Source organism: Watersipora subatra, chromosome 3 (genome assembly GCF_963576615.1).
Source record: "Watersipora subatra chromosome 3, tzWatSuba1.1, whole genome shotgun sequence".
Lineage (NCBI taxonomy): Eukaryota > Metazoa > Bryozoa > Gymnolaemata > Cheilostomatida > Watersiporidae > Watersipora > Watersipora subatra.
In genome coordinates, this window is record NC_088710.1 from 66,815,703 (window position 1) to 66,838,884 (window position 23,182).

The following is a 23,182-nucleotide window of genomic DNA, read 5'->3' on the forward strand; positions in this document are numbered from 1 at the left end:
CTGATCTAAAGAAAAATGAAAGTAGCCATAGTGTATTAAAATAAACAATTTTTTATACAATTTTAAGCGCATGATTTGTTCAATTCAATGAATAAAATTATTTGTTCTACAGACATCACAATACACAACGATATTATATTAGGCATGCTGTCATGGAGAATTGTATGTTAATACAGTCTTATCAGAACTGAAGAGGTTAAAAGTATTATTTTTGCGTTGACTTGCCTTGCCACACAGATCATGAGTCTCAAGAGATCTAGAAATCAAACTTCATAGTCAGTAGGTGGACGACAGTCAGAAACCTAATTAAGTAAAACATTATTGCATGAGACGAGTCAAGCTTCTGCAGTATAGAAACTTACTTTATCCATTACATACATAATATAACAATATTACAGATAGTCCATTATATTATTACATGATTACATTGTATAGAAATACTAACCTAGATATCTCGCAGTTTCACAATATAGTCTGCTGTATTGTAACGGTTATATAAATATTCTTAATTGGAATTTATGCATCAGATTGTTTCTAGTTGTAGTCATGTTAACCAACTCATTCTATGCATCATCATAACATCCTAAAGGTAGTCTATATTCTAATTGCAGTTACCAGTAACTATAAGCTACTAATAAAAAAGAGAGGAGTTGTCCTTACTTACTGTGCTGCTGTACTGCCAACATTAAGTGCAGGATATTAGTTTCTACTATTTACGCAAGTTGTTGATTCGCTATTGTTAATTCTCTTTTAACCATTACATGCGAGTGGTAGTGCTGAATTAAAATTTTCTTGGCTGCTTATTGCGTTGGGAGTAAAAATAAAAATGAATTAATTGATAGATGCTTTACTTTGAGCCAAAATGTGCAAAAATAGTGCAAAATGTGGTTAAGAAGTTGTCCAACATTGATGTTTACGTTCAAGTTAAAAGATGTGACAATAAGTTCCTCACTAGAATGTCCTTTGAACACAGGTAGCCAGTAGGTGTAATAATTTTAATTTTTCTGCTGAGAAAAATCTTTGATGCAAGTGAATGATAATGCTTCACAGCAATATTGCATATTGCATATTCAATCCAGGTTTAATTTTTATAAAAGCTGCTTACCAAACATGTAATTAAAAGCAGGGATCAGTGCACAAGGAAACATGGATAATTATAGAGGAGGCATGGAGGCATCCTTGCATATTTGATTAGGTGATGGAAACCCTTAACTTACAACCAAACAATTGAATGATTATAGCATTGTATTATGTGAGTCACAGTAAATCAGTAAACGAGTGTAACAAATGTGTTCTGTAATTTTACAGGAAACTATGAAAAAGATAGGTCACGATTAACTTTTTGTTATAGCTCATAAAAATATCATTCACACCTACAGACAAAAGAATGAGCAGATAAGTTGAGATGTCACTTTTTAAAAGAATCATATCAAGTGTGAAAAAATAAAAATACACTAAAACACTTTTCAAAATTTGGTTCATCTATTAAACAGTTAATAGCATCTGCGCATCACAAATGTAATAGATTTTACTTTGTTTCACTGCTCCGCTTTTTACTATGATTATGCTAAATATTATTGCCGAAATAAAATTATCCAACTAATGCACAGATGTTAATCTATGTTATTGTTTATCATATAGTTATGGATATTTTATTATCGAGATAACATGGATACGTGGAGTTATCAACACCATCAACAAACATTGTTAGTATTCATACAAGAATGCGATTGAAGATATAATTTGCACAAAATCAAAATCATCGTTGTGTTACACAAGTTGTAAATCGACAAGAAAACCTGTGCGCTTAAAGGAGGTGTAACAACTGCAAAGTCTACCCTATTAACGAAATTTGTTATAGGGCAGACAACTTTACTTAAATCAAGAGCCTTGAAGCAATTTACTCCTTCAGATGATCAAAGACTGTGTCCATGACTTGTAACAGTGATTGGGCAATGCATTATTGCAATGCTATTTTATGTTGGCCTATGTTACATGAGGCTTTTGAGAAACTTTGTTGAAGATAGCCTGATATTTGTTACGAAAGCAAATTTTATAACATAATTATGGGTATGTTGTCATCACACAGACTTTTTTGGATATACGTCGCTATAGCATTTAGATTTACAGAGTGCTGTTGTTTAATAATGTAATATCTAGACAGCCAACAAAGTTATGCTTGTTTGGTTTTCACCAAACTGGTTTCAATATAAGAACAATAGCTCTCACAGTCTCTCGTGTTAGCTGTACTAAACTACGAGAAAGACACCTTTTGACTATATCAGCATACATTTAGTATTGCATAGTCAACATAGTCGATAGCGTTTCAACATTTCATCTTAAAAAGTGGACACTGAGGAAGACAAATCTAAAGTTTATTTTGGCATAAATTCAAGTTTGAGGAAGTGACTACAGTATATACATAGTTACTATGTCTCCTGTATGTGTACTATGTATAATTACTATGTCTCCTGTATGTGTACTATGTATAGTTACTATGTCCCCTGTATGTGTACTATGTATAGTTACTATGTCTCCTGTATGTGTACTATGTATAGTTACTATGTCTCCTGTATGTGTACTATATATAGTTACTATGTCTCCTGTATGTGTACTATGTATAGTGACTATGTCTCCTGTATGTGTACTATGTATAGTTACTATGTCTCCTGTATGTGTACTATGTATAGTTACTATGTCTCCTGTATGTGTACTATGTATAGTGACTATGTCACCTGTATGTGTACTATGTATAGTTACTATGTCACCTGTATGTGTATTATGTATAGTTACTATGTCTCCTGTATGTGTACTATGTATAGTTACTATGTCTCCTGTATGTGTACTATGTATAGTTACTATGTCTCCTGTATGTGTACTATGTATAGTTACTATGTCTCCTGTATGTGTACTATGTATAGTTACTATGTCTCCTGTATGTGTACTATGTATAGTTACTATGTCTCCTGTATGTGTACTATGTATAGTTACTATGTCTCCTGTATGTGTACTATGTATAGTTACTATGTCACCTGTATGTGTATTATGTATAGTTACTATGTCACCTGCATGTGTACTATGTATAGTTACTATGTCTTCTGTATGTGTATGTAAACAAAACACAAAATAATTATATAAATGTTCTTGTAAACTCCTATATGCTATTACACGTGTAAAATGTATTATGTAAATGTATTTTTAAATTTGACGCAAGAGCCTTAACAACAATCTTGTATCAAACCTTTAAAGATTTTAAATATACTACAAAGCAATCGTGGTAAGTGTGAGATCAGACCAAATAAGACTTAGTTTAGCTATACGGCGGGCGACTCATGCGTCATCATAACCATGCTGTTTTAGTCAGCACCATCACAACAGTAAGGCTTCATCAATAATGATGGTTGCCTTTAACATAACCGAGTTTCCTGTGATAGATGGACTGATGGTGCCAACTGTTTAATACTTTGAGCTTGGAAAAGGCGAAAGAGCAAGCCTTGAAAAACCGACTCAAAAACAACTCATCGACAGCATCTGAGGTACATCCAACCTGTGTACTGTGACCTTATCGCTTGCAGTTTCATATTACATAGATTTTATCATTTTAATGTTGTTGCCAACCCTGAAACATTTTTAGCTACATAAATAAACACTTGGAAAGCATTTGGGAAACTTTAAATCTTGAATACCATCACACCGTCTTAAATATCCGCTATCATTACCAGATATGGCTGGTATAATTGTACCCGAGGTAGCCAAGTCTACTTTGCTGATCATATCAATCCAAAACCTATGAATATGTTCAACAATATTAATGATGCTACCATTAGAGTTGTATATTTGAGATTGTATAACAGTCATTGATAACTATTGATAATTAGCCAAGACTATTCATATAAACTAAGAAAACGTTGACATTTTATAAGAATGGAGAGTTAAAAAAATAGTCAACCTATTGATTTTGTAAATTTGTTCAAATGACATGAATTTGTTTGTCACAAAGATAAGGCTTTAGTAATCCAAAGATAGAACTTAGTGAACGGTATAACACTGTAAGGAGTAGAATATACCAGTTCGATGAGGGAGAGACTCAACACCCCCTCATCATTGGCCTCCATGACCCTCAGAGCTCTGCTAAGGTTGCAGCTGACATCATATACAGCAACTACAGAAATACAACAATAAAACACCTTCCTTGAACGAATCCGCATTGGAAAAACATTCAACTAAAATGTATATAACAGCAAACTAATCGAAAAAAATCTACGACAAAATGGTGACAAAACTAAAATGAACTTGTTAATTATAATAGTAAAATAAACTGTTATGGAGCAGTTGACAGCAGTGAGTCTAATGCCTGTGGTCAGCAGAGTGTTCAGACCTTTCAAACATAAAAGACTGTCATAAAGGCAGTATAAAATATACTAATGCAAGTAGCGGCAAACTGGGAGAGCTGAAAAAGGTAAAAAAAATTTTCACATCAAAACCTTCTTCGAGACAAAAAAATGAATAATCTATCAGAACTAGCAGATGCTAAGTGACTAAAACATAAAAAGATTTATCGGTAAATATAGAGATGATTATTACTGCTGAAGCTGAAAATTGTAAGCAAAGCAGACAAGATAACCTGGGAGCAAGATGATAAACTTATAATAAAACAGATAAAAAAATTGAAATAATGAAATGATAAATGGAGGTGAACTTATACGAGCTATTGCTAAATGATGAGAAAGAACTTGCCATCACCTGCTTTTAATGTAATAATCAGCTCAGAAGGTTTAACCAGACGGAGTTGAATAGCAGTCTGAAACGGAGATTCACTGTTTGAAAGTGAGAAATGAAAACAGAGGAATCTACAACAATAAACTAGCCATAAGTGTACAAAAGGAAAATGATCTTTAAAGACAGCATAAAGCCTTTTGTTATTAACAAATGCAATAATACAAAAAAGTTAAGGTGTCTGAAATTTCCTAAAAAGATTTCTTTCGAAGGTGAAAGAGAAAAGATTGGTACAAATTAGAGATATATAGTCCATAGGAAAATATATAAGGAAATTAAATTTTTTTTGACCAGTAGGAATGTGAGTCAGAGCAGCTTTAGGGCAGAATCTTATAACTGACTTGAAAACAAAACCTACACATTCGAGCAGATATTTTTGAAACAGAACAAAAAAGAAGATCATATTTACGAATTATTTGCTTATTAAATTAATTTTTAAATCTAATTAAGAGTTTCAAATTCAAAGTTTATGGCAGCTTGAATACTAAAATTGTTTATAAGTTCACTTGAAATGCTTACCATTGCGGTGTACTGATCATTACATCATTCTAGTTACGGTTGTGCGAGAATCCCCACCCGAGTATGTAGAGATAATTCAACAACTACATGTGCTAACGGCAACACAAAGTTTTGTAAGCTTTGTAAAATCACTGATCTTGACAAAGGGAAGCCTTAATTTTTATGTGCTGAAACTTTGATGAAGTTATTAATTTCTTTATAATATTTTTACGCATTCTATTATGTGGTCATGTGGTGAAGTAGTTGTCACATTTGCTTAATATGCAAAATGCCATGGTTTTGAAACCTATGACGACCTTGATGTTATTCCGAAAAAATGAAGCCATCACCAATAAGATTTTTAATAATTGATTCAATGGAGGTAGTTATGAGAACGCTTGCATACAGTTTACCACTCTAGAAATCCGATATCATAACGATTTATAAGTTAACCTTGAGGGTGAAAGTTTGTCACAACTAGTATGTCGCTCAGTCAATAATAATTACATCATAAGATCCAGTACTTAATTTGAGATATGCTTTCGGTTAACCAAAGTGTGTGGTCATGTGGTGTAGTGGTTATCACATCTGCTTCACACGCAGAAGGTCATGGGTTTGAAACCCATCATGACTTAACACTTTTATTAACTGATAACTTTTTCCTAAAATATTATGTTGAGAATGTACCATAAATGATCAGAAATGGGCCTTTAGATGGTCTTCCGGTGATTAAGAATAGTAAACTATAAGCGAAAAGTGGCAATACTGTTTGGTGTAGGTGAACTCCTTTGACTTCTTCATAAGCATATATACATGTATATGAGCAATCTTTATTGTGGTTACCAATAGTCATATTTTACAATATGTTTTCCACAAAGTACCACAGCAAGAAAACTAAAAAGCAGTGTACAATATGTAAAAAGCTAATCAGTGGTCTAACTAATATCGTCCCTCGTTTGATGAGTATGATGTCTGTTTGCTAGCGAGTGCACTCTCAGATGGCTGGTGAGTCCAGCCATGTGGCAGCAGATCATACCCCATTCTCGTAGAGAGTTGGATTACTAGTTTAGTCGCCGGTGCGCCGACCATGAAACAAGTGGTACTGGTTTACATGGTACCAGTAGCAGGTAGCAACCTGACCTGACCCAACTCAACTGATATAATAATGTTGAGGTGCCTAACTTACGAGATGCAAAGATTAGATAGTTATCACTCTTACAAGTTTTCAGTACATCTGATTGATGAATGTTATCTGGTTTTGCTGTGTATATGTGGTCAATAAGTGATTGAGATTGTTTCTGGATTTGAGTGTTTTGTATTTGACGAGTGTATTGACTAACTGAACCAGATTCAGTTATTTTAAAATATTGCTCCATTTGAGATTGGGAGCGTTTAAATTTATAGTAAAGTCACCTAAGGTGATAAGCTCGCGAGAGATGTCTTTACAATTTACAATATAATTTTCAAATGTGTCTGACCATGTAGCAGGAGAATTGAGAGGTCGGTAAACAACTGAGGTGAGAAATGGTTTGGAGTATAGTTGAGAGGTTTTTATAGTAATAGATTCGGGTAGAATGTTATCAAAATCAGGTAGCGAGATGAAGTCAGTAGAAGAGGGAACATAGATCAAAACACCATCACCTTGCCTACCTATTAAATCTTTGCGCTGTATAACATAATTAGGAATGTATAACAAATTATTATCTATTGAAATATTTAACGGTGTTTCAAGAACAGGAAAAATTTTTAAATTGTATTTATTGATTAGCCTAAATAATTTACCTCATTTATTTTGTAAAGAAGTCCCCATATGTTCACGCGAGCAGTGGGTAATTTGACTAATTTAACGAACATTGTTGTGTCTATTGAGGTTTGCGTTGGCATAGAGATGCTCTACTGTGAAGATCATGTTTAACTTGGAAAGTAATACACTATTTTTTACTGCTTGTTATAGCTGGAGTTCATCTTTGAATGTTATTTTCAGTGTACGTAGTGGTTGTTGGTCTTTGACAAACCTAATGAGTGAGGCTCCAAAATATTTCACTTGTATGGCATCAAATACTTCTGAGTCAGGTATACCTCTAGGAACTCATTTTGCCATAGCAATATGTTCCAATGAGTCTCTGAGGTTGATAGTCAACCTAATAGTAGAGCCACCAAAACTATTGGCTTTCCAGTCTCTGGCGATCCTAGCTGCTGCCTCTTCAGATTCGAGTTGTACGATAAATCTTGGATTTGATGAGTGAAATTGGTGTATGTTAACCATGTGTATTATGAAAAGACTATTGCTAACACATAACGTACACCGTATCGTGTTTTGTTTAGTGTGTTTAAACAGATTTTTGTCGATTTTTTCATGACTGCTGCTTATGACAATACAATTTTCAGGTTTAAATACTGTAGTGGAGTTTTAGCTTGATTTAAGTTGACTAGCATTGTTTCTGTTGGCAGGAGGTATAGTAGCATAGGCAATTGGTATGAGCATTTCTGTTGATTAGTTGATATTGGAGTGCAATACGGTTGTGTATAAGTGTCCTGATTTGGAGATTCTTTTTGCGTAGTACATACATTGGCATATGTCTGACTTGATGTTTTTATATCAGTAAGTTGAAATGTTAAAGCAGGAGTTTGGCTTCCATCTCTTCCAGTTTTGTACAAGTATATGACGGTAGACTATTGTTTCGTGTTGGTAATTGATTTTCCACCTTACAGATTCTTTCAGCCAGCTGCCTGACCACATTTTCCAGCTTTAAGCAGTTACTACAGGAGTCAGCATCAGTAGGTTTTGTATTAGTGTGACTATCTGGTAAGCTAAAGCCGTTCATTGTAGAGTTGAGAGTGAAAACAGAATCTTTCTCAATATAGAAGGCAGGAGGGTTGCATTTTGATTTGGCTAGCGAAATTCTTCAGCTTTAGCTGAAATAGTAAAGCCTTTGAAGCGCTGTCAGTTAAAGCAGCAGACTTCCTTTCTGTTAAGTTCTAATTGCCATATATTCCAGGCTTGTGACCATTGGCCACTGCATAGAACTTTGTACTCGTAGACTTTTTTAGTGTCATTCATATCTAGATTATCGTCAATCACTTCAATGCCCGCAACCGGCATTTTTAGAAAAACGTAATTATATTTTCAGAATCTATATCAGAGCTGAAAATTTAAGCCTTCTGCAATGTTTGACCTTGACCTACCCATTAAGCATCATACATTCACTCATCTAGAAAATACAACGCTTCATTTTTGATACGCTTTGAAAATTGCATGGTTGTGTGGTCATGTGGTGTAGTGGTTATCACATCTGCTTCACACGCAGAAGGTCATGGGTTCGAAACCCATCATGACCTAACACTTTTTTGCATAACTGATACCTTTTACTAAAATATTATGTTGAGAATGTACCATAAATGACCAGAAATGGGCCTTTAGATGGTCTTCCGCTGATTAGGAATAGTAAACTATAAGTGAAAAGTGGCAATACTGTTTGGTGTAGGGGAACTCTTGACTTCCTCGTAAGCATCATATGTTCATTCATCTCGAAAATACAACGCTTTATTTTTGATACGCTTTGAAAATTGCATGGTTGTGTGGTCATGTGATGTAGTGGTGATCACATCTGTTTCGCAAGCAGAAGGTATTGGGTTTGATACCCATTATGACCTCACTTTTCACAGAAATTCTCCACATCATGCTAGGAAATGTATCGCATGAATCCCCCATGAGTTGGCGGTAAGTTACAGTTTATTAACCAGACAACACAAGAACAAACAGCAAAGGTGACCTCGGTAGACCCATGCGGTGTAGCGGTTTTCCGAAAGAGAAGGTTCAATTTCAAGATATCCCGGCGGTGTTCCGCAGTTTGAGCTTCTGAAGAGAACAATGTTTTCAAATAATAAACAATCGGATTGTACAACAACTAGGAGCTTGAAGCAATGCCTATTAGTGACCTCGCTGATGTATTGATCTGATAATAATATCAATAAATTCGTTTCTTCACCAATACCAAGCCTACAAATACATGGCAATGGTACAAAAAATTAGTTATAAGCATTGCTTACTTGAAAGTACTTTTGCAGGAATATGATGGTGCGTGGATCAGCTACAATGGCAGGATAGGTTCTTACAACACCATCATTACTAGAACAGACAATATTAGATGAGCGATTCCAGCTTGTTACTCCACTCAGAGAATATACAGTAGAATATATGGGGGCATAAAAGGCGTGTACCTGAAAAGAGAAACTTTGCGTTGTCAATCAGTATTTCTTCAGTTTACCACGTAAGCGGTTTCAAGCCAAGTCTATCAAGTGACCAGCTCGCCAATCAGAACTCTCTTAACCAACATCAAAGCTATTAAGCACATACATGTAGTTCTTTACAACACGCAACAACAAGGTAAGATTTCTAAAATTAGAACAATTTTAAATGCAGCTAATCGTATGTCGTGTAGTAAGCAATCGGGATTAAAAAGCATTTAAAATTTTCACTATGGAAACATATTTCACTATTTATCCACATGACTTGTTATGTGTGGTTTGTATCAACACCTTGTGAGGCACTTATCAGCCATCAAAACATTAAAGGGATGTACCAAAAAAAGCTTAAAATTTAAGAGTTTTCACAGGTTTGCTGTACAAATTATCTACATGTACGTGTTGCATTGCAGATTAGTATATTCTCAGCTGTGGTCAGAGCTGTTAGTGGTTTGTCATAACAGTCATCAATCAACAGCTTGTTCAGAAACACAACAACATAAAGCCGGCAGCCCTCACACAATCTACACAATAGATTAGCTAGGATAGATTAACAATAGATTAACTAGGATAGATTAACAATAGATTAACTAGGATAGATTAACAATAGATTAACTATGATAGATTAACAATAAATAGATTAACAATAGATTTAACTAGGATAGATTAACAATATATTAACTATGATAGATTAACAATAGATTAACTAGGACAGATTAATAATAGATTAACTAGGCAAAACTATAATCAGTTTTGCCTAGTTAATCCTTTTGCCTAGTTTCGCTTTTGAGAATTTAGCTAAAGGAGTGAAATACAATACATGTAATTCATAATAATTAATAATATAATAATGTTTTGTTAATAAACAACTAACCTAATGCTTTGCAGAGTAATTGCATGAAAAAGTATCAACAACCAATAATCAATAACCAAATACAGTTTTTGTTCATATAATCCCATTAGTAAAGGGTTGGTTATTGCTCTGTTATAAACTGTCAGTCTACTGCGAGCTATGGCTGGTGACTCAAACATTTGAATAAACAATGCATCACATATCTGACATTCACTGTGTTTCCATGACGTGGTTACACTGCAAGTTTGCATCATTTTTGCAAATGTTTCATGTTTGTGGAATAGAAACGGCATTTGCGAATGATGCGCAAGATATTCCATTTTAAACATTTTTCACACTTCAGTTGTTCCTATTTCAAAACCCGCTAGAAAGTGAGACAGGCCAGCGCTGCTACGACCTTTGACTTAGAATTACTTACGGTACCTTTTTTAACAAAGCTCCCGCATTAATCCGCAACATGCGAATGACCATTGAAACACGTATCACATGGTAACCTAAAGGGCGCACAATTCCGCAAAATAAAGACAATGATTCAGAGAGCAAGGAATCATACTTAAAATGATGACACAAAGGTTTGAATTTAGAGTCATAGAAAACAACCTGCGTGTTAAATTCTTCCTTGCTAACTTGTAGCCATAAATCAGTCATCTTACCATGCTAACTTTATAGAGTTTTATCTGAGTGTCAGTCCAGAGGTACATCTCATTCATGCTCACCAGTCGCATGCCTGGTGAGCATGGATAAAGATTGAGTAAACTCTATCTGACGTAATTGATATTTTATAGCGATGAGTAGATTACTCCTGAATTGAATTATTTTATAGCAACGAGTAGATTACTCCTGAATTGAATTATTTTATAGCAATGAGTAGATTACTCCTGAATTAAATTATCTTATAGCAATGAGTAGATTACTCCTAAATTGATTTATTTTATAGCGACAAGTAGATTACTCCTGAATTAAATTATATTATAGCAATGAGTAGATTACTCCTGAATTGATTTATTTTATAGCAACAAGTAGATTACTCTTGAATTGAATTATTTTATAGCAATGAGTAGATTACTCCTGAATTGAATTATTTTATAGCAACGAGTAGATTACTCCTGAATTGATTTATTTTATAGCATTGAGTAGATTACTCCTGAATTGAATTATTTTATAGCAATGAGTAGATTACTCCTAAATTGATTTATTTTATAGCAACAAGTAGATTACTCCTGAATTGAATTATTTTATAGCAATGAGTAGATTACTCCTGAATTGAATTATTTTATAGCAGCGAGTAGATTAATCCTGAATTGAATTATTTTATAGCAATGAATAGATTACTCCTGAATTGATTTATTTTATAGCAATGAGTAGATTACTCCTGAATTGAATTATTTTATAGCAATGAGTAGATTACTCCTGAATTGATTTATTTTATAGCGACGAGTAGATTACTCTTGAATTGAATTATTTTAAAGCAACGAGTAGATTACTCCTGAATTAAATTATATTATAGCAATGAGTAGATTACTCCGGAATTAAATTATATTATAGCAATGAGTAGATTACTCCTGAATTGAACTATTTTATAGCAACGAGTAGATTTCTCCTGAATTGAATATTTTCCATACAGAAAGAATGTTGTAGACTTTCCAGTTTATAGAACTCAGTCTGAGTGCACACTTTGTAGGATTAAGTAATTAGGTAGCTCAATGGCTCGTGAGCTGTAAAGGCCCCTCTATTAGTGTGCCATTTTTATTATAGAGATTCTTATGACATACTGCACTCTCATGTACAGCGCACGGCTATGATCACCCTTCATCTCTGTCTGGCACTATATACAAAGATCTGCAGGCCAAACTACAAACAGAAATGTTTAAACATTCATCTTGCTACATTCTAGTCTCTTGTAAACATGCTTTATTGTATTTCCATCTAATTCAAGTTATACCTGTATTTATTTCCTGCTAACCAGCTGCTGAACACGAGTCGAGACAGGGATCACCAAGCCTTGCAGCTGGTTGATTGTTCGTATTAGCTAAGTCCTATACAACCTTACCTATTTCATACAACCTGGCAAAATCAGTTATTTATCACACTATGCCCGTAGCCTAAGTGTAAGCTCTCAAGATGACATGTATTCAAAGACTTTCGCCATGGATGGAAGTTGATCACTATGGCAAATCAGTATGGCATTTGCTTGTTTGCCTAAGTCGCAAGCAGAAACTGTGCGTGTCAGTAAGATGATTGTTGTGCAAAAAATAGCTCTGTGATCTCAACTAGGCATGTCTGAGCCCAGTGGCAAGGGAACCTTGACGCCCCCTTGACGACCGTATTGTATTGCAGATGGGTAGACCTCGCGAAAGCAAATAAAAAGTTTGGACTTGTGTCTTCTCTGTAAACGATAACGGCTTTCCAAGATAGACTCTGTCTGATTGGTCGTGAGCATAACCGGTACGTTTGTATTAGCTATGAGAACACTACTCCAACTATTAAATTTGAAAAAGCGTCTAGTATGAGATCTGTCTATTACATTCATCAAATCAAAGCTAATAAAGCACAAATCAGCTACGAGACGTCGCGATTACTACAAAGGTCAAGGAAACCATAATATTGTTTCTCAAGCTTTATAAGAAATCTTTTTACGTTTGCTCGTAAATACCATTGGTGCGACCTACCTTGTGGGCTATAGTTATAGTTAACTTTGAAAGCAATAAATTGGAGTGCAATTTTATGGTGTTCACGGTTATTTGGCCCCATGGGCAATAGACCTTCTCAACAAAGAAGATATCATAGACGCCCCTCAGGAAAATTCGAAGATCAAGTATACGGCTCTCCTAATGCTAAAAATAATCAGAAAGCAAACGGTTACAGCAATCAAAATGGATACCTAGCTACATATAACGCTCCTGCAGGGAAAGAAAACAATGGCATCGGGCATAAAGGTGGACTCTCTGCAAGCATTGGAGCTTTGGCAAGTTATTTTCGCAATGTTCCACGCATGATTCCTAATCGGTGTTAGATATGGTAGTTCCATTTTCTGCACGAGTAATCTTGCTTTACAAAAATAATTTAAAACAATATTGTCATTCCACCTATTTAACTTTCATATCTAATTGTTGCTAGATTAATTACTGCAGTTGGTAATATTGGTAAGGAGCAATGTTTGGTAGCTAAGACTCATACCTGCCAATTCTCACGCTTTGGGCGTGAGACTCACGCAATCACCCCAAAGAAAAAATGAAAATGCGTGAGATTTTTGCCCCAATTTCCACAATTTTATATATACTATCATTGATACATCAATTGCCCCAAAACCAAATCTCACACATTGCCCCACTCTTGGGTTGGCAGGTCTGCTAAGACTCCTTTTTGATTATTAATCACATTGTGTAGGGCTATCACGAGGTTGGACATCTAATGTTTAGGCATTGCATTCAAGACTAACCATACGTACGTTATAGATGTACATAGATGTAAGACCTTCAATAGGAACAGTGCTATTGGTATCTTTGTGTGCATGCAACGGAAAACAGTTCCAACATCGACAAGTCCGAACCTAGACAAGTCCCAATCTCGACAGAGGTTGGTCCGAATCTAGACAAAGGTTGGTCCAAACATCGACAAAGGCTGATGCGGTTTTACAATAATTTAATCCTTTATTCTGATGCTCTCACACACGAATTTTCAACAGTTAATAAATGTCTTTTTGCAGTTCTATCCTCACTTCAAAAAATAAAAATCAAAGCTACTCACTGAAATTTAGATTTCAAATGAAACATACTGCTAGCATAAGTCAACCATATTTATGATTGTTACTTGTTTTAGCATTCATTCTATATTTAGGTTGGGCAAAATATTGTTAGGCCTACATAAGCTGGGAAGTGCTGCATCAAATGGATCACAAGATATTTTTGCGCAAATAAATCTTTTACATATAAATCGCTCATTTACTATGGAAATAGTAGATGGTAAAATAGTGAAACCGCTGTCGAGATTAGACCAACCGTTGTCAAGATTAGACCAACCGTTGTCGATATACAAGCTCGTCGAGCTTCAAACCAGTCGAGGTTCGGACTATAAACCCATGCAACTCATGAAACTTCCCTAATACAGTTACTATTAGAACTGTCAGCTGTTCAGTAACGGAAGTTACGAAGTGAGTTTTATACATCTAATAACTCTCTCCTACCACCTCCTATTCTGATACCGCAGCACTGTTCATAGCTTTTATCAAATATCTGCTAACCCGCAACTGCTATTGCCGCCCTGTTTTGCTCCTCTCATTCTTTATCTGCCTTCTTCCATATTTCTCTTTTTTTCACTTCATCCCCAACTCTTGCAACCTTGCTTCATTCAACTGTCTATCAACATTTGCAATTGTTGCCATCTCCGTGATATATTCATTTTAGATTACGTCATTTCTATTCTCCTTGTGCCGATCTTACCATTCTCTTTTCCACCTCCACCCGCCGCGTCATCTATTTTTTACTCATCTCTTTGCTCGTTTTACTGTTGTTTCCCTCATTCCTTTCTCATACATAGCTATTGAGCTGTAACATAGCTGACAGTTTCTATTTTACAACAATCTAGTTACTGTCCTCTAAGTCAACTCGTATGGGTCTCTTCACTTGTATTTTTGCTTATGTCTCATCTTAAGTGCTTGCAGACATCAGCCTTTTTGACCACTTCTGAGATTACTCCTTATGCACTGCATGTACGTTACTCCTGAGGCTTCTTCATTACAGTGCAGACTTCAAACTTGACCGATCATTGATAAATTCTATTTATATAAATGTTCATTAATACATTTACAGTAGATGCTCCTATAACGTATACCTCCTATAATTTAAATTCTAGATAAGTTAAAGAATTTACGTGAAGTTTTTGCTTCCTACTACGTAAAAAATGTCATATAATGTAAAGCATAACGTCAGGCGAGTTCTCAAATTCGATTCAAATGTTGCTCAATCTCGCTGCACATACGAGAGAAAAATGTCATGTGTATAAAGCTATATCTGTTACATATACAACGTGCGCGCTGCGCAACATCCTAGTTTGTCGTGATAAATCATCAGATGTGTCGACAAAACAGAGAACAGTTGCTGGGCAGTTGTTCATAAATACAAAGCCGATCGATTGGTGCAGGTGTTACAGCGTCGGTCTACCGACATGAATGTGACTTACAAGTTGGAGTATCGTCGAAAGTTCTCTTTTATCCTAACCTTGACCCCTGGGTAAAGATAGACGACGAACAGGTAGTAACGCTTTTTATAGTAAAAATATTTTGATTTGTACATGGTTTCTTGCCCAGAAATTAATTAACTGAAAATTTATGTTTAGTTTGCTCATCACCTTAATAAGATAATTGATATAAAATACCTTTACAAAATAAAGATGAAGTTTAAAGGGTGGTTTGAAGATGGTTATTGTCTTTGAGACTATTAGGAATATGTTCACCCAGATACTCCTTACCCATCTAGTATACCTACAACACCAACATTATCTCTACCACTACATCAAACTCTTCCTAGGAGGGCTCTTTAGCCTGCTATTGTGCCTTCCATCTGTTAATCAACATATTCCCAATTAACTCTTAGCGCCGCAAAAATGACCAGAACAATAACTGAACCGTGCTTGACAGATATTTATCTGGAAACTGATACATCACTCCACACAAATTGCAGACAACTGTACAACAGATATAGCCAAAATATAAATATGAAAAGTGCATAGAAGACGAATGTCCTTGTCAATGGATTGATCAGGGAGAGCGCATGCTTTTATGCGGTATTCTTTCGCGCTACAATTAGAGTCCTTGTTCTGGCAGCCAATTCCGCTTGACCTTCTACAGAAGGAGATGGAGACTTTATATGGCTTGCTTACCGATCATAGTCAACTTCAAAACTATAGCCCTGTTTTCAACTGTTTCAAAAATGAGGTTCTTGCAGAACATTGCCCCTGGCACGGCCAAAACATTCAATGATGCAAAGTTCATCCAACTAGTGCTCTGTGGTTAACTTTTTTCTGTATCACACATAAGCTGACATTTTAAAAAGCTACAAAAAGTTGATCAAGTTCAAAATTTACTATTTTGATCAGTATTTGCCTTCGTCAATATACGAAATGTTCGACATACATGTAGATGTAAAATTTTAGCAGGTGCTCTGTTGCTAGGGATAAATTGTGATAGGTTAATTTTTAAGCTCAACCAGCATATCAATATCTACACCTGCAGATATAGTAAACTTATAAACGATATAAGCTTATAAACAAACCACATATAATAAACAATGTAATTCCATACACTGATGTCTGAGATATTGAGGTGTCAAGGCTATCCGTTGTAAAGGGTAAAGATTATGTCATAATGTCATGATTATTTCATTTATTGATTGTAGGATGTACCACGGTCTAACACTTCATATTTTCCTCCAAAGTCAACTGGTTCAGCATTTTGGGGAAAGGCAGGTTCGTCAGTACGTTTAGCATCGTTCATAGGTAAAACCCCACCTGGAGGCACCGGGTCAGACAGATTCAAGTCATTCCGACAATCATACAGAAGAGGTGAGAAATGGACACTGTTGGCGTGTTCCGCATTAAAGCTTTTTGACATTTAGTTCTGTAAGCAATCGTCTTTGGTTTTTGATTTGGTTATTACAGGGATATTATGTTTCAGTGGTCTCTGCTTGCAGTTCTCCTTTTTAAGCTTTTTCCATTAGGTCATGGAGAGTAATTAGATTATAGTGAGTAAATGGACCTCCCACTAATATATGATGATATGTATAACTTTCATCTCCTGCTGTCTTCAGGCTCTCAAAGCCAGCGGTCGATAAGACTCTTCTCACAACAGAGCAGAAGGCAATGGAATGATGACACACTTAAAGACAAAAATCGTGCATCACGCACCGCTTGGCCCGTCTCTCAAATAGAAGGCCTCTTTTTGCCAGACTTTCCCGTGAAACCAGAGATAAACGAAGACCATTTTGAGGTTTGTACTACTATGCAAGAACTAGCTTGGGTGGGGAACAAGGGCTTGTAGACGTGTGTGACATTTTAATTTCTTTCAGATTTGATCTCCTTCATCTGTCACCGCTAGAAAATTCAGTGCAGACTTGGCAACTGTTTCTTTTGAATGTAAATTAGTCATACTCTGGCTGCTCTTGCGCAGGTTCAATACGCTGGGTCACCATTTCCTCCACATGTATGTGACAGATGCTAAAATGTTCATTCCATTTAATGTATTAAGATCAGGTACTGTAACACTATTAGGCCGTTTTCCTATTGTGATCTCAGTATATATGTGTTTCATCCACCAGTCTTGCTGCTTGTAAGACTCTATTGACTGCATGAGGTGATTAACCATGCATGGGGTTCAAAGACCCCTAACAAGGCCAAACTATAGATTGATTACGCTGCTTTGCTGGGCCTGCGCTAACTTTCAAGACCGGTTGTACTTTCAGGTGCTGGAACACATAGCCTGTGGCTCCTACGGCAATGTGCTCAAAGTGAGGTTTCAGGAGGACAATGAGATCTATGCAATGAAGATACTGAAGAAGACACAGATTATCGCTGAGAGAGCCGTCAGACAGTGTAAAGACGAGGTAAGACTTGGAAGGAGTCAGTTCTCTTCTCCATGACCTTCTTACGACCTTTCATCTGCTATTTTAAATTACTCTCTGCCTAAGAGTGGTACATTGCTTCCTCGTTGTATTTATGTATATTGTGTTAGGGTGAGGCAAGATGTTTTCCTATGGGGCCATTCAGAGCACACCCCAGATTTTTAGGCAGCTGGTTACTTAATTATTATGACAATCCAGCACATTCTCTCTGCATTCTTGGCAGGCAAGAGGGCAGTTATATATGAATATGTAAACGGGTGCGTGCGTAATCAGGCTAATAGGTATAGGAACTTATTCTTGGCCCTAGTACACTGGTAGAATCTTTCAATTCACGCATCACTACAATCCACAAATTATTAGCATTCCTCTAGTCAAAATGTTGACATTTTATCAATAAATGCGGTTGGTAAAGCAGTCAACCAGCTAACAGACTCTAACAGTAAAGAGTAGGGAAGGAGGCTGGCCTTCTTTCTCTGCAGCTGGACGTTGCACTTGGCACATACGGCTGTTACAATATATCTCTATATAGGATATTGTTCCTTCATTGTTAGTATACGCATTGTCATTTGTCAGTAAACACAGCATTATTATATGTAATCTAATCTACGCTTCTTTCTATTTGCACACTGCCCATCCCATCTCTTTCTCAATACTACAGGTTTCCAGCAGTTTTGGCTGATTTGAGTTGGGGCGCTGCCCCGTGGCCTTTTTGTTTATTATATTTATGTACTGATTTGGGCTGGGCACTGATACTTCAAATGTGGCCGAAACATTTGTAGGTGCAGATACAATCATTCTACGGAGACCATCCATTTATTGTGAAAGCTCACTACTTCTGGCAAGCTAAGCAAAGTCTGTATATTGGTGCGTCTACTCATTCATGCACTTGTCTCAACTTGTCAGTCTGATGCTTCATAGTGTCAATGCCAACCTGTTAGTACTTATCACTACCAAATTGTTTTAAGATAGTGACAGTATTATGTATGGTATGTAATGCTTAAGATCTTATCTTAGAGACCAGAGCTGAGGACAAGCATTGCATGTTGTAACATTCTGTACGAATATTTCTTAAAGGTTGACTTGCAACAAAATTCACATTACAGTTATTTGATATCAACAGATTCACCATGTTTTACTCTACTGTGTTGAAGGTGCAAAATATGTGGAAATGTGATTACAAAGCTCTTAAAAGCTCAAAAATGAACAGTTAATTGCAGCCAGCACGAAAACGCCGTAGATTGGAATCCATTTCCAAAACGGCTCAAATGGAACGTAGATGAACAAGATGGCTTCTGTTTACACTTTCACGCAACCTTATTCGTCGAAATATTTTCACAAATATACTTCACGCGTTCAATAAAACCATGCCTATTGTCCTTACGCCCCTATTTCATCATCATTGTAAAGCAGTCATTTGAGTATTGATATCTCAAAACCTACCGTAAAAATTTGTTTAATTTTTTAACCTTAGCTCGAAGAAGTGCATATCATCTTCTGATGAACATGAAGCGCTTGCTGGTCACCTGCAATAATCGAAAAATGCTGCAGAAACTGTTCGCATCATTTGGCAGGAAGTATGGGTCACATGATCAGATTACGACTAGATAATTAAACCAGGCTGAAACAATCTGTGAAATAGCGAGCATTTATATTTGATACAGGCTTTCCGGTAGAACCTGAGGTATTTGTCATAATCTATTGCTACGAGACGTTTTATATTGAGCCTTTTATTGGCCTTTAATTTCACATGATAACATCACGTTAAAACAATAACCAAACTGTTGGAATACGTCAGCCAAATAAAGAGATTCCAAACTACGGCGTTTTTGTGATGGCTGCGGATTAGCTGTTCGTTTTTGAGCTTTTAAGAGCTTTGTAATCACATTTCCACATATTTGACACCTACAACACAACAGAGTAAGACATGGTGAATCTGTTGATATCAAATAACTGTAATGTGAATTATGTTGCAAGTCAACCTTCAAACATTTATAGTTTGGTAGTTTTCACTTCTGATTTGAAATGACATCCTCGCATTGCAGTTATGGACTACGTACCCTGCGGGGAGTTGCTCGCACTTTGGAAAAAGCAAGGACAGTTTCCTGAAGAAGTTGTGAAGATATATATCGCGGAGATAGCGATGGTGCTCGACTTCTTGCACCTCGAAGGTGTTATATACAGGGACTTGAAGATGGAGAACATTCTGTTAGACAAGGATGGACATGTGCAGCTGACTGATTTTGGATTGGCTAAGTGGTTGCCATCCGGGGAGAGAGCTAAGACTATCTGTGGGACGCTCCAGTACATGGCACCCGAAGTACTCTACTGCCAGGAATATGACCATTCAGCCGACTGGTGGACACTGGGTATACTCATGTATGCCCTTCTTGTAGGAGAGTTTCCCATTAGTGGCCCGAGGGATCACCGGGAGATGGGGGCGGCCGTCGCTCGCTACACATATGGCCTCCCTAATTCTTTTCAGTTAGATGCCAAAAATGTAGTTAGTAAGGTAAGTTTTGGATTTATGTAAGCTAGTTGTGGTACTTAGTTGACTTTGTGGTTTTATTATTATAGTAATTTATATAATCACTACCAAACCATATTTTAAGTTTTTGGTCTAAACTACGTGAACAGAGAGCAAGTTTTAAAAGAAAAATGTTAAATTGAAGGTATTGATAAAATTGTTAATGAGAAGCAAATCCTTGTTCATTGTAAATAGCATCTCTGCCATAGTACCTCTCAACTCATTCCTGTTTATTACAGCACATATCATAGATGGACTCATATCATAGATGGACTCATATCATAGATAGACTCATATCATAGATGGACTCATATCCTTAGAGCACTTTGCAGACTCCATAGTTTTTTCTTATTACAGTTTTCAAAAATTCTTGTCATTACTTTGTAGTTCAGTGTCTCGTAGCACCACATAATACATGTCAGCACCTCTCTGTCCAGCATGACTCAGTACCTCTCTGTCCAGTATGACTCAGCACCTCTCTGTCCATTATAACTCAGTACCTCTCTGTCCAGTATGACTCAGTACCTCTCTGTCCAGCATGACTCAGTACCTCTCTGTCCAGTATGACTCAGCACCTCTCTGTCCATTATAACTCAGTACCTCTCTGTCCAGTATGACTCAGTACCTCTCTGTCCAGTATGATTCAGCACCTCTCTGTCCAGTATAACTCAGTACCCTCTGTCCAGTATAACTCAGTACCTCTCTGTCCAGTATGACTCAGCACCTCTCTGTCCAGTATAACTCAGTACCTCTGTCCAGTATAACTCAGTACCTCTCTGTCCAGTATGACTCAGCACCTCTCTGTCCAGTATGACTCAGTACCTCTCTGTCCAGTATAACTCAGTACCTCTCTGTCCAGTATGACTCAGTACCTTTCTGTCCAGTATGACTCAGCACCTCTCTGTCCAGTATGACTCAGTACCTCTCTGTCCAGTATGACTCAGCACCTCTCTGTCCAGTATGACTCAGTACCTCTCTGTCCAGTATAACTCAGTACCTCTCTGTCCAGTATGACTCAGCACCTCTCTGTCCAGTATGACTCAGTACCTCTCTGTCCAGTATAACTCAGTACCTCTCTGTCCAGTATAACTCAGTACCTCCTAATACTTGACTGGCTTCAAAGGAAACATCTTATTAATATTCTTATGTTTTCAGCTGCTTATGAAAAAGCCAAACAGGAGAATGTGCAACATTATAGATTTACAGAAGTTATCTTATTTTCGTAATCTCAACTTTGACACAGTATTTGACAAGCATGTAGGTATTCCTTTACCAAGATATACTCTATGTTTTTATAATATGCTTGTTGCATCATCAGATGTTTTACCATCTTAGATTTCTAGGAATAACTTCTGCGTTTATTTATTTTGACTGGTCCAATATGCTTTCATGTCAGAACTGACTTGTCTAGCCTTGCCTGACTTGTCTAGCCTTGCATGACTTGTCTAGCCTTGCATGACTTGACGATTTGCTATACCCGCTTGTCATTGCTGCATCTGGGTTCTAGAAAATATGACATTCATGTCATATGTCTTTACGTTATAGATTTCACCTAAGAGAATGTTCCAGTCCAAAGATATTCTTGAAAAGAATACGCCTGTGAAACCGCGATACGAAAGGAGATCCAGGAAACAAGAGACAACGGTATATCTTGCATTGTTTGTAGCATTTCATCACTCAATTTCAGAAATTTTTGTCTCTCACTCGAGGACAAGCTGTAACAAGAGAAAATTTGCAGTATATGTGACCGTTTGTGTAGTTGGTATCTTTCTGTTTTTTCATGACTTGTGTGTGGAATACACAAATTACTCTGTTTATTTGTTTCGTTTGACAACCTATATGTTCTTATTCTGTATTACTTAGCTCCGCAACTGGTTCTCAACTCTCTGTCGTTCTCCTTGCAGTTTGACGCAGATTTCACTTGGACACACCCCCTTTTTTATTCAGCAGAGGGCACTACCGTCTGACACCATCCGGACTCGACAGCAAATTGTTACAGTCTCTATACTTGTTTTGTATATACGTCTGTAATCTGCTAGGCGTAACAAGTCTCCTCGTTTGTGTAACATTTTCATTATATCCTCTTAGTCAGCTTTAAATGAGGGGGTCTCATCCTGCATGATGGTAACGCTGTATGTTACATGGTTGTACACTGTACACTAGCTAGGTGTAGATGTATGGCTATACACTGGCTAGGTATAGGGATATGGCTGTACACTGGCTAAGTGTAGATTTATGGTTGTACACTGCATACAGGCAAGGTGTAGGGATATGGCTGTACATTGTACACCATTCAGTAATTGCATATTTTTGCTTTTTTACATTCCAATGCTGACCAGCTGTGGTTCTCAATGATTACAAGGTTAGGCACCATTCTCCCATCACATTTACTCGCTAGGTAATATGGCTATTTTGCTGGCTCCAATACTGCTCGTGCACTGCTTTCCAATGTATTACATCTCTATATTTATATATTTTTATAGTATTTTAACCATTTTAATGCTAGAATTTTTAAAATGAACCATTATTTGTGTAGAACAAAGCCAAAGCTACATTCCATGATGATAGCTCCAGTAGTAGGCTTTTCCCGAGCCAATGCCTTGGCATTCCGTTCTCTCTGTTATTTCTACTAATAAAGTTTTGTATCAGGGTGACTCTCACAGCTTTCCCAGT

The 23,182-nt window shown here is 36.5% G+C and overlaps 1 protein-coding gene and 2 non-coding genes across 3 annotated transcripts; all 3 read left to right on the top strand.

Annotated features, from left to right (window-relative positions):
* Nucleotides 1–5,835: 5,835 nt before the first annotated feature.
* Nucleotides 5,836–5,908, top strand: Trnav-cac (transfer RNA valine (anticodon CAC)). Its single transcript has one exon. It is a non-coding gene; the product is annotated as a tRNA-Val (tRNA).
* Nucleotides 5,909–8,540: 2,632 nt separating this feature from the next.
* On the top strand, nucleotides 8,541–8,613 carry Trnav-cac (transfer RNA valine (anticodon CAC)). The gene has a single exon. It is a non-coding gene; the product is annotated as a tRNA-Val (tRNA).
* A 4,356-nt stretch (nucleotides 8,614–12,969) lies between these two features.
* LOC137390061 (ribosomal protein S6 kinase-related protein-like) lies at nucleotides 12,970–22,945 on the top strand. Its single transcript, XM_068076303.1, has 9 exons — nucleotides 12,970–13,337; nucleotides 16,765–16,930; nucleotides 17,176–17,354; nucleotides 17,827–17,967; nucleotides 18,765–18,849; nucleotides 20,028–20,494; nucleotides 21,665–21,766; nucleotides 22,055–22,153; nucleotides 22,414–22,945. Exons 1-9 carry the CDS (start codon nucleotides 13,122–13,124, stop codon nucleotides 22,474–22,476), a joined length of 1,518 nt encoding a protein of 505 aa, XP_067932404.1. The 5' UTR covers nucleotides 12,970–13,121; the 3' UTR covers nucleotides 22,477–22,945.
* Nucleotides 22,946–23,182: the final 237 nt, after the last annotated feature.

Coding starts and splice junctions, on each gene's coding strand:
- LOC137390061 (XM_068076303.1), top strand. CDS start 13,122: ATGGGCAATAGACCTTCTCAACAAAGAAGATATCATAGACGCCCCTCA. Junction 13,338..16,764: donor CTGCAAGCATTGGAGCTTTG/GCAAGTTATTTT, acceptor TATTGATTGTAG/GATGTACCACGGTCTAACAC. Junction 16,931..17,175: donor CCGACAATCATACAGAAGAG/GTGAGAAATGGA, acceptor TGCTGTCTTCAG/GCTCTCAAAGCCAGCGGTCG.